The sequence below is a fragment of the Macaca thibetana genome, chromosome 2, assembly GCF_024542745.1.
Source record: "Macaca thibetana thibetana isolate TM-01 chromosome 2, ASM2454274v1, whole genome shotgun sequence".
NCBI classification, from domain to species: domain Eukaryota; kingdom Metazoa; phylum Chordata; class Mammalia; order Primates; family Cercopithecidae; genus Macaca; species Macaca thibetana.
The window spans coordinates 3,967,228-3,979,981 of NC_065579.1; the positions used below are offsets into that span (position 1 = coordinate 3,967,228).

The 12,754-nt window shown below is 37.1% G+C and overlaps 1 protein-coding gene across 8 annotated transcripts in view; it reads left to right on the forward strand.

Moving 5' to 3' along the window:
- ATP13A3 (ATPase 13A3) overlaps positions 1–12,754 on the forward strand; it is a 93,970-nt gene that overhangs the window by 70,449 nt on the left and 10,767 nt on the right. For 7 of the 8 annotated variants that reach the window (XM_050779093.1, XM_050779088.1, XM_050779094.1 and 4 more), the window contains 3 exons: positions 560–747; positions 6,011–6,099; positions 12,392–12,472. In XM_050779093.1, coding sequence (XP_050635050.1) covers positions 560–747; positions 6,011–6,099; positions 12,392–12,472 — 358 coding nt within the window. Of the gene's footprint in view, positions 1–559; positions 1,044–1,092; positions 6,100–12,391; positions 12,473–12,754 lie in introns of those variants that run through there. The other variant, XR_007723272.1, reaches the window with a different exon arrangement.

Genomic DNA, 12,754 nt, shown 5'->3' on the forward strand with positions numbered 1-12,754 from the left:
CATAATTAGTTGTTTGTGTGCCTCATGGTCCTGCCTACCTGAAAGTAGAAATGAGAGAGAGCCACAGCTGGAGAATACTGAGGGCCATCAAGCACTGGGGGCTTGCTAGGCATTTGCACAAGTCATCCTGCTAGTCCCCATGTCAACTTGTGATGTAGGTACCAACATTGACCAGCGAGGAGGTAGGCTCAGAGAGAGTAAATACTATTTCCTCAGTTCGCCCTGAAAAGTGATAGAGCTTGGGTCAAGCCCATTTTCTGTCTGCTTTTACTCTGCTAAAATTCCTGCCAAAATTAAAAAACTGAGGGGGCTTATTAAATATTTCTTACTTGATTGTAATTTTTTAAGTGATTGAGATGTCTGACTGAAGAGAAGACCCTTCATATTCTTTGTACCTGTTTTATATATCTTATTTTGATATTGTTGGACCTTTTGCTATAAATATCATCGTATTTCTGTTTGTTATGATAGTGATTCAGGGCAATTAAGGTAAGATTGGTTTCTTTTGGGAAATGAGTATTCTGTTTACTAATGCAAGCATTTTTTGCATGTGTTCTAGTGCTTGTAATGCAACCGGAAACCTGCTTTGGAATTCTTCACACTTAGACAATGAAACCGAACTTGATGAACATAATATACAAAATTATGAAAATACCACAGTGTTTTTTATTTCCAGTTTTCAGTACCTCATAGTGGCAATTGCCTTTTCAAAAGGAAAACCCTTCAGGCAACCTTGCTACAAAAATTGTAAGTTTGGCATTTATTGTGATTTCCACCCTGCCTTGCCCCTTTAAAACTAATGTAGAAGAGAATAATTATAACTGTCTTTTCCACAGTAAACCAGATCTTCACAGATGGAATGAACTTAGTGATTTAGATGTTTACTCTTTTGTTTTACTTTCATTGGTAGTTGCCACCCTAAATTTAAAATTAAAGTCACCAGTGTTAAACACTGTTGTTTTTCACATCCTACTGCCTCTGGCTGCAGCTTTTATTTCTGCACCCCATTGCGGAGGGAGTTAGGATTGGAAGCAGAGACAGAGGTTCCTCAGCCCGTTGCGGAGGGAGTCAGGATTGGAAGCAGAGACAGAGGTTCCTCAGCCCGTTGCGGAGGGAGTTAGGATTGGAAGCAGAGACAGAGGTTCCTCAGTTGGAACAGTAGGTATTACACTTTCCTCCGGGGCAGTCTGCACAGCATCGGCCATCTTCTTCATTTCCGACACTGGTATGGCCTGTGTTCACCTCTGGGATTCTTCATTTCTAGTATCTTTGCATGCTATTGAAGAAAGGGCCATTCAGCACAGGCTGAAGGGGGGCCTGTGCCCTTGTGGACTTGTCTATGGCAGTAGAATATACCATTTTGATTGATCAAAATTAGAGTTTATGGAAAAAAATCAGTTACTACATATAAATTGCCAATTAAAAAAATTAAGAATACACTAATATATGGAACAACTTTTAGACTTCTGCAGTATCTTGGAGCGAATAGCAATTATTCTTTTGCTGTAGTTATGATGAGGTGGCAGTGTTCTAGTTGGCAAGATGCCAGGTCACAGGTATCGGTATGTCATAGGAGTCACAACTGTTAGCGTCTCTGTCTCTCATATTAGCATTTATAAGGCATTTTCTCATACGTTATCTTATTTGTCACTTCTACCCTGTTGGTTTGTAGGGCAAGTTTTATTACTTTATATTTTGGACAGGTAAGATTAAAATCTGATCTTACTGGTAATTTTTCCTTTATTTGCCCCCTTTTTGGAACTTATGTTTCTTATTTTAAAAATTACTATATTATTACTTATTTATTAGTTATATATTGCTATATAACTATACTAATGACTGTTACTAAGAACTGTAAAAAATAACTATTTAAAAAATAACTGTTATTATTTATTAGTTATATATTGCTGTATAACCATACTAATAACTATGTTACTAAGAACTGTATTAGAACCATGCTATGGGATGAAAAACCTTCCATAGAAGATTTGCCATGGTATTTCTAAAAGGATTTTTTACTACCGATAACTTATTATAAGGTGAATTTAATCATTAACATTGGTATACGTTCTATTTTTAGTTCAACATTTTTAAATTTCAAGGAAATATTGAACACATTTAAGGGTAGCTAAAAACATCTATGAAAAAACATTGCTTTTTTTTTTTTTATTTGAAGAAAACTGGTATTCAGACTGGTTTGCAAGCAAGACAGCTATATCAAGAAAGTTAATTTTAGAGATCTACCCTATCCACACTGTTACAATTAAAAAAGAGAAAGGCAGAATATTAGTTGCCTGTTTCTAAAAATGCATCTTCTATATGTTTGGAAAACTTTTTTAAAAAGGGTTAAGAAATTTTGTATTCTTGTTTAATTTCCAATTTACTAGAATAAAGAACACTGTTGTTGGCCACTGGATGATTTAAAAATGTATTATTATATTTAGCAGAAATACAAGCATAAAACTTGATTGCCTTTCCTATAATCAGCTTGTGTACTTCTCTCAGTGGGTAAACAGAAGCACTTTCTGTTATAAAACATGCCTTCTGAAAAGCACAAAAGGAGCAGTACAGTTGATGCAGACGTTCTGCTAGTTTTCACGTCTTGTCTGTTTGTCACGGGAGTCCATGCAGAGTCCTTTGCTAGGACCTGCCAGTTGTTGCTCTCTATAAATGGTGTGTAATGTATTAAATGTATTTTGAAATTATATTTTTAAGAATTAATCTCATCCTTAGGCATTTAAGGAACTCTCTTTTGAGTTTTTTCCTTGCTTGTACTGGTTCACTTTCAATCTAAATTAAACTTAACTTCAGTCTGTTTGGTTCCCTATTTTCAACTTGAGCTTCACAGTTAACGTTTTCTCATTCAGCTGCTTTCATTTCAAGGGTCGTGATATGCACTTAATTCTTAACACTCTCCTTTAGACATGATTTCTTGGATTTGGCTTCAATTTTTAATGCAGTTTCTTGTTGGATCAGCCCTACAGTTTATTGCTTGTGCTACCTAATCCCTTTGTCTGTCTATGAAGGCATTACTACTGAATTGCCAGTATCTTTCCTATTCAGGGCTTGTGTATCTTTTTCCTATTCATCTAGCATGCCTAAATTGGTTGAAGCAGTTCAGATACCTAGAGGCCCTACAGAATAAGGTGACCTTTTAAAGACATAACTGGATAAGGGAGAGCGATAGGAATAAAAAGGCTTAAGATTTGTGGCTGTAGGTTAGTTCTAGTTATTGTTTGGGGAAGGAACAAAGAGATATATATTAGGGATGAATATTGTATGTGTGTCTACCTTATTTCAGAGTCACTAAGGAGAATATGAAGGAAATCCTTTCTGGTACCTTATTTTGATACCATAGTCCCTCGGTGGGATCTGGGATCATGAACAGCACATCATATGTTGCCACAAGCTGAAAAATATTTCATAATAACTTCAATTTAATGTTGCTATGTACTTTGAATACTTAAAAATCTGCTATTTCCTACAGAATCCTTATATCCCCATTTTATAGATAAAATAATTTGACTGTAAATGACTTGTTCAGATTCACATAGCTTTGTGGAAGAGTCAATCTAAAACAATCTAAATCCCTGGCCTGCAATCACCAGTGACACACAATTTGTTTTGATATCTGTCTTCTGGTGAAGAATGTTTATTTTACACTTTAGTATAATTACTAAGCCATTGCTTATAATGCTAGGAGAATCTAGGAGCTGAGAGCATAGTCTACAAGAAATTCATACCTCTCTAAAGTGAATACCTAATTCTTCTATTCTTGGTTGAAATCCTTATTGATTTTAAAATTTGGTATGATTATATGTCTACCAGCCATCCTTCTCCCCTGTCACTTAGTGTCTTTTTTGAATAGTGCCTTTTTTTTTTTTCCTCCAGGCTAAACAAAGATAGATTCAGTTACTTATTTTCTCTTTCACATGGAAATCTTGGCAGATTTTTAGAGGTGGGATCCAAGAGGTGGCTGTGGGAGAGACATGAAAATTTGAGAAACAAACATTGTTTAGGTAGATGTAAAGACGTTTCTGTGCTTGAGTAAGTTATTTTATTTTATTGTTTTGCCAACAACGCACATGTCAAGAACCAGGTGTAAATCTGCTGTGGTTTGAAAACTGCAATCGGATTTGAAAAACATGCAATATGGGTATTACTTCATTGAAATTCTTTTTTAGTCTCTGTGTTTCTCTCTGCCATTTATATTCTGACCATTGCTTTTTGTACTTTTTCTGATTTTGTCTTTTTTCTTTTCTGTTTCTATATACTTCCAACCACCACTTTCTAAACTTTTTCCTTATCTGACCATAACTACTTAAGTGACCATAGAACTTATTTGATACTTTAGTTGCTGCGTTTGTGAAACAGGATGTCACATTTCCTATTTACAGTGTAGTGGAATTGCTTTTTACACAATATGAGTCCCACCTTTTTTTTTTTTTTTTTTTTTTTTTTTTTGAGATGGAGTCTCGCCCTGTCGCCCAGGCTAGATAGAGTACAGTGGTGTGATCTCGGCTCACTGCCAGCTCCACCTCCCGTGTTCATGCCATTCTCCTGCCTTAGCCTACCAAGTAGCTGGGACTACAGGCACCCGCCACCATGCCCAGCTAATTTTTTATATTTTTAGTAGAGACAGGGTTTCACCGTGTTAGCCAGGATGGTCTCAATATCCTGACCTCATGATCCGCCCGCCTCGGCCTCCCAAAGTGCTGGGATTATAGGCGTGAGCCACCACGCCCGGCCCCGTGTTTTTTTTAATCCTTTTGGTCAGTGGCTCATAGTAAAAAAAGTGTCTCCACTTTTGGTATAAGTGTTCGTGTAAGTTTCAGCTTAAGCTACTAAAACTATGTATATATACCCCTACACACTGGTATATATAAACATAAAAATGATTAATATATAGTATAGTTTCCGTAGAATGGTAAATATTTACCTGTAGTTTTGAATTGATATTAACGAAGTTTATATTTACAAATAACTTCCACGTTTAAACGTAGCACTGAGACCCTTCATTTCCAGTCAGTAGAAGGAGAGTGACTTCTTTACCCAGTCTGGAGGCTTTGTGGTAAAGTTTTTGTATGTGGTCTTAGGAAAGTTTAAGTCTGAAATGGAGTTCAAATAGGAACTTGTAAATAAATGTCCAGATCAAAGGAAAACGGGAAAAAGTTTGGGCTATCAATATAATTAAGACATTTTGGAGCCACTTTTATGGCTTATTATTATATAAGTATATGCTTATATACATGCATGTATATGTGTGTATGTACACACTTAAGAAAATGGCCATGAGCAAGCAGTTTGGTTTTTGAGTTAGAAAAGTGAGATAAAGTACTACTGGGTGGATTTGCTGTTCCCAGCTCCCATAGCAAGCCATAAGGTCAGCCCACTTTGAAAAACAGTAGATCAACTCAGTCTCTTGGCTTTTGGCTTTTTCTGTGAAAACATTTTCACAGTGTAAATCAGTGAAAAAATGGGATTCACTTAACTAGAAATATATTCACATTTAGGTTAGAATGCCTCTGTTTAGGATTAAGACATACCTAATACTGAAAATAAATGTTGTTCAGCATTTTTACAATCAATAGTAATTGTCATTGAATACATGTTTTAAATGATAATCTCATTTTGCCACACATAGTTTAGTCTCTTGTTTGTACATTATATATTGACTTTACTATCTTACAAAGTAGCTATCAATTTGGGCAACATGCAAATGTCCATGAAGGTCTGAGTCTTATTTTTTTAAGTGCTGATTATTTTCTGAAGTATTTTTACGGTTAAAGCTAATGGAGTTTAAATATAACATCACATCGTGTATATGAATCTTTTGGGTGCCCTGGACTTGTACTCTAGGAAATAACAGAGCACATACTTTATTTCATCAACTGAAGTGAAAGTATTCAAAACCAGATTTAGAAATGATAGTATGCCAGTTGTTATTGGATACCTTTTTATACAAAGGAATTTCCTAATTTACTTGTTTTACTTTTACTTTCTTTTCCAGATTTTTTTGTTTTTTCTGTGATTTTTTTATATGTTTTTATATTATTCATCATGTTGTATCCAGTTGCCTCTGTTGACCAGGTTCTTCAGGTAAGACTTAAGCACATCATTTGTTTGGGGAAAAAGACTAACCTGTATACATTTCTTTTTTTCCAGGATCTCTTCTTTTTATATATTCTATTATAAGTATATGTCTAGTAGAATTGCTTTTTACACAATATGAGTCCCACCTTTTTTTTTTTTTTTTTTGAGATGGAGTCTCAAAAAAAGATGCTGTTATATTAACTCAAAGATACTCTACAAAGAATAAAGAACCTAATTAAAATAGCAGCTTTTATTAGCTATACCTGTTTAATCTCTGCTTCTGGTTCCATTTTCATTTGTCTGCAAACAAATTAAATAGCCCTTGGTCTTTAAAAACAAAAAAGCGTTGATCCTGGTACCTGTTACTCCTCTCTTCTCTACCATCTGCTTCTTGAGTAGTCTGCACATGCTCCCTTTTGTTTTTTGGCCATTTAGTTCTTCATTCTTTTCATTAAAAACTTTCTGAGTAATGAAATACTTGTTTTTCTTACAAAAGAATATGTGCACATATTTAAGTTGTTAACTGTAATTAAAAAATGATAAAGAAATAACACCCTGAGTGTATCATCCGGCCTAAAGAAATGAACATTACCTGAGCACAAGTCAGTGACAAAAGAAAACAAAAAAAGGTATCATTGCCAATCAATAAGGCACTCTCATGTACCTGTTTTGATGATTTTCCCTGTCATTCCCTGTTTTCATTATACACTTACCGTGTATGTTTGCAGTCATAAAAGATAGTTTTGTGTGCTCTTGAACTTTATGAAAATGTTAACTTGTTCCCCTTTTTCTGTGACTTGCATTCTCCCATCAACATTGTTTGTTGATACGTGTATTTTATTTTCACTGCTTTATAGTATACATCTCCCATCAACATTGTTTGTTGATACGGGTATTTTATTTTCACTGCTTTGTAGTATACAGTTGCAGGAATATATTAAATTCATGTCTTCATCCTCTGTGGGTAAATATTTACTGAACATACCGCTGCTATGAACATATTTTTCATGTCGTTCAGTGTGTGGGGGTAAGTAGTAGTGTGCCAGAGCGGAGTGGACGTATGTTTCATGTCGTTCAGTGTGTGGGGGTAAGTAGTAGTGTGCCAGAGCGGAGTGGACATATTCTTCATGTCGTTCAGTGTGTGGGGGTAAGTAGTAGTGTGCCAGAGCGGAGTGGACATATGTTTCATGTCGTTCAGTGTGTGGGGGTAAGTAGTAGTGTGCCAGAGTGGAGTGGACATATTTTTCATGTCGTTCAGTGTGTGGGGGTAAGTAGTAGTGTGCCAGAGCGGAGTGGGAGTGGTTTACCCAGGGATAAGCAGTGAGACAGTGGTGCGATGCTGCAGAGAATTCGAAAAAGTAATGAAGCCCAGTAGAAGTCCATCTGCTTTTTAAATATTGCCATGTGCTGGTAATTGCAAACACTTCCAGTGGTAGTATACTCCTTCCACTAGTACCCCTGGCAAACCACTTGGGACAGAAGTTTCCTCTGGTGAATCTGGTATCATGATGAGCATGTACTGCTCTTCAGCTACCATGTGGCAAGTTGTTTTCCAAAGTGATTGTGTCAGTCATCCATCAGGGTTTGACATCCTGTTGTTTCATATAATTGCCAACACTTTGTCTTGTCTAGTGGGTGTAAAATGTTATATCATGATGGTTTTACTTTGCCAATTAACTTTACTAATGGAGTTGAGCATTTTTTCATATGTTTAATGGCCATTTTTATTTTCTCTGTGAACTGCCTATTCATGTCTTTGGCCAATATTTTCTACTAGGATGTTGCCTTTTTTTAAACTTAGTTTTCAGAGTTCTTAATGTATTATGTTTGACTGTATAGTGATAAATATCTTTTCCCAGTTTGTGGCTTGTCTTTTTACTTTGTTTATAATATCTGTTTTTAAAAAACAAATTTATAATCTGACAAGGCAAATTTATTAATTTCTTTGTTTGTTCCTTGTGTCTCAGTTTGGCAGACTTGTCCATCTCAGAGTTATAAAGATACTCTCACATTTGGTCTTTAATCCATCTGGAATTAATTTTATGTATAGCTTTTGAATAGGGATCATATTTCTTTTTCTTTTTTTCTCTTACATATACCCATTTGTTTCAGCAATTGCTTATTGAAGTTTGTCTTTTCCCACTGATATTCAGTGATACCTTTGTCCTATATCAGCTTGCTTGCTTCCTTCCTTCCTTCCTTCCTTCCTTCCTTCCTTCCTTCCTTCCTTCCTTCCTTCCTTCCTTCCTTCCTTCCCTCCCTCCCTCCCTCCCTCCCTCCCTCCCTCCCTCCCTCCCTCTCTCCCACCCTCCCTCCTTCCCTCTCTCCTGCCTTCCTGCCTTCCTGCCTTCCTGCCTTCCTGCCTTCCTTCTCTCACCCAGGCTAGAGTGCAGTGATATGATCTCAGCTCACTGTGGCCTCAACCTCCTGGGCTCAAGTGGTCCTCCCACCGCAGCCTCCTGGGTAGCTAGGACCACAGGTGTGTGCCACCACACCCAGCAGATTTTAAAATTTTTTGTAATAAAAATTGTAATGGGGTTTCACGGTGTTGCCCAGTCTGGCCCCCAACTCCTGGGCTCAAGTGATCCTCCTGCCTCGGCCTCTGAAAGTGTTAAGATTATAGGCATGAGCCGTGGTGTCTGGCCACAGTTTTGCATATATATAACTAATAGTGTTTTAGGGACTCCATATTTTGTTCTTTAGTTCTCTTTATTTGTGCCAGTACTATATTGTCCATGTTGACCATGACTTTATAAGAAATCTTGATATATGGTTGGGTAGGACTCCTACCCCCACATACATTGTTGTTCATCATGACCTTTTTTGGCTGTGCTTGAGTTTTTCTTCTTCTTCTTCCTTTTTTATTTTTATTTTGTGTGTGTGTATGTGACAGAATCTGGCTCTGGTGCCCAGGCTGGAGTGCAGCCCACTGCAACCTTCGTTTCTCGGATTCAAGTGATTCTCCTGCCTCAGCCTCCCTAGTAACTGGCACCTGCCACCATGCCTGGCTCTAATTTTTTCTATTTTTAGTAGAGACGGGGTTTTACCATGTTGGCCAGGCTTGTCTCGAACTCCTGTCCTCAGGTGATCTCCCTGCCTTGGTGAGCCACTGTGCCCAGCCAAGCTTTTCTTCTTAACTTTTAAGTTTAGTTTGTCAAATACCAGGAAAATCCCTCTCGGAACTATTAGAATTACACTGAGTTGATAAATAAATTTTGAGGGTGAATTGATTAGTTTTCCTTCCCACAAACAATATCTCTTTCTGTTTGTCTTCTTGACCTAATGTCTTTCAGTAAGTCAGATAGTTTTCTCCCTAATGGTTTTTGCACATTTTTTGTTAGATTCCTGGAGTAATACAGTTTTTGATCCCTTGATAAATTATAATTAAAATGACATTTTCTAATTTTTTATGTTGTTGAATTCAATACAATTGTTTTAGATATTCATCTTGTACCCAGAAGTCTTGTCAGACTTTATTCAGACACATTTTTGATTGTCTAGGATTTTCTGTTTAGAGAGGCATCATATATAAGTAATTACAAGCTGTTTGTTTCTGACATTTCACAGTCTTTAGATGCTTTCTTTGTATTTTTCATGTGTTAATATATTGGTTACAGTGATAGTGATATGCTTGTCTTAGTCTTGTCTCTAAAGGAAATGTTCCTAATAGTTCACCGTTAGATATACTGTTTGCTGTGTATTTCTAGTACATAGTCTTTATCAGGTTAAGGAAGCTTCCTTGGTTGTACAGTGTTGTTAACATAAATGGTTTTAAATTTTTATCTAATGCTTTTTTTTTTTTTTGAGATGGAGTCTTGCTGTGTCGCCCAGACTGGAGTGCAGTAGCATGATCTCGGCTCACTGCAACCTCCGCCTCCCAGGTTCAAGCAATTCTCCTGCCTCAGCCTCCCAAGTAGCTGGGATTACAGGCATGCACCCCCATGCCTGGCTAATTTTTTGTATTCTTAGTAGAGATGGGATTTAACCATCTGGCCAGACTGGCATCCAACTCCTGACTTTGTGATCCACCCGCCTTGGCCTCCCAAAGTGCTGGGATTGCCGGTGTGAGCCACCATGCCCAGCCAATCTAATGCTTCTTCTGCAGCTATTGAAATGGTCACACAGTTTTTCTCCCTGAAGAATGTGATGAATTATAGCTGATCAGTATTCAAATATTGAACTAACTTTGCAATTCTAGAATAAATTCAGTTTGGTCATGATGCACACTCTTTGAAATTTGGATTTAGGTTGCTATGATTTTGTTTTGGATTTTTGCCTCTGCATAAATGAGATCAGATTTGATTTTCCTTCCTTGTGTGTTATGGACAGGTTTGATCTTAAAGTTATATAACTTAAGCTTACAAAGTTTGTGAAGTGAGTATTCCATTGCATGGACTTTTTCGTAATTTGTTTAGTCCTGTTTTGCTGGATATTTAGGTTGGTTCCAGTGTTTTGCTATTAGAAACAATGTGGTATTGTAAATCCTTGCATACTTCAGTTACAGACAAATATATATTTATAGGCTAAATATGAAAAAGTGGAATTGCTTGGTCTGAGGGTATTTATAAATTTAATTGTCATAAATGTTGCATTATTGAACTTTGAAGGTGTTCCGGGTTGTAGTCTTACCATCAATGTATGTCTGTTTCCCTGCATATTTCATTGAGGGGGTTAGATAAGCACTTACAGTAAAAGAAGAAAACAAAATGCATTCTATTTCTCTTCTGCTGCACATGTCTTCAGTTTTACAGCCAACTTTTTCTTGAAATAGTACCACATTCAGCTTACCTTCCACACATTTGTCAGCTAGTCCGGCATCTTCCCCTGCCAATCTACTGAAACTGCCCTTAGCAAGGCCATTTGCCTCTTACTAGTTATGTCCAGTAGACTTTTCTCCTTAATTTATTTTTTTCCAGTCTTACTTGACTCCCCAGCAGTATTTGTTGAGTTAGCCATGTCATCATTCTTAAGATACTCTCTTCCGAAATGTTGTGATGCTTTGCTGTCTTTTGGCCTTTTCTTACCTCTATGACTCTTCAGTCTCATTTTCTACTGTGGTTCCACTCCTTCTGCCCGTTCCTTAAATGTTAGAGTTCCTTACATTTCTGTTCTTATTCCTCTGGTCACTCAGTACATTCTGGTGATGTCCCCTAGAGTCATGGCTTCACCTGTAATTACCATCTATATGCCAAAGGCTCCCAACCTTTATACCCTGCGCCTAACTCACTAAGCTGTAGACCTGCATGTACACTGATATATTGACTATTACTTGGGTGTTCCATCCAACAGATCCCTCAATTTCAGCATTTTAAGAACTAAGCTCATCATGTTCTCCTTCAACCCTATTTCTTCTCTGTTTCTTAGTACCACTATTTATCCAAGTCAGAAGTGTGCATGCGTGTGTACATGTGTGTGTGTCTATTTATCCGTGCCTTTTCTTCCTCCTTCCGTAGCCAGCCATTTGTTAGATTCTTTCAGTTTTCTTATTCTAAACCTCTTTCTGTCTTTACTACTATCCCATTTTTTTAGGCCTTAGAAATTAATCAGATTTTAAAGTGAACAGTTAGATTGTTTTTTCTTAATTTCATCTGTATAGTTCTTTTATGAATTTGTCTGTATAATTAAGTTTTGACCAGTACTTCATTATTAGATTGGTACCTCTTTTTTTTTTTAAGGCAGAGTCTTCTGTCACCCACGCTGGAGTACAGTGGCAGGATCTCGGCTCACTGCAGCCTCCGCTTCCCAGGCTCAAGTGATTCTCATGCCTCAGCCTTCTCAGTAGCTGGGATTATAGGCACACAACCACCTCACCTGGCTAATTTTTGTATTTTTAGTAGAGACGAGGTTTTGCCATGTTACCCAGGCTGGTCTGAAACTCCTAGCCTCAAGTGATCTGCCCGCCTCTGCCTCCCAAGATGTTGGGATCACAGGCGTGAGCCACTGTGCCCGGCTGGTACCTCATTGTTTAAAGATGGACTTTTATTTTAAAAATAGAAACTGTTAGACATTCATGATCTAGTAGAGCATGGGCTTTTGAATCTCAGTGAACAGGATTTGACTCTAACCTCAGTCACTTAATATTTGCTTTAACCTTGAGTTACTTACACTTTAAGTTTTATCATCTGAAAGTGAATATTATATATACCCTGGGGCAGTGTTGAGGATTAAGTAGATATATTAAGATATATGCAGGTGTTTGGTACATCATAGGAATTCAGTAAATTTAGAAATTATGATATAGTGCTATAATATTGACGACATACAGCAATTTTAACTTTAAAATGTTTTTGCATTACAGATAGTGTGTGTACCATATCAGTGGCGTGTAACTATGCTCATCATTGTTCTTGTCAATGCCTTTGTATCTATCACAGTGGAGGTAAGCACTTCCATAGTCAAATGGCTACCGTGTTACTTGGGAATTGTTGGGTGATTTACTGGTCAATGGGAGAAGAGGACAGGTAATATAATTTACTGGTAAATGGGAGAAGAGGACAGGTAATATAATGGAAAGCCACAGAGTCTCAGTTCCATCTTAGGCAAATTCATTTAGCATTCTCTTGTGAAACGTCTCCATGGATTCATAGTGATCATATTAAGGGATGTGACTTAGTTGCACTCACACAGATAGGAGAAAATAAGCAATGTGATAATAAAAAGT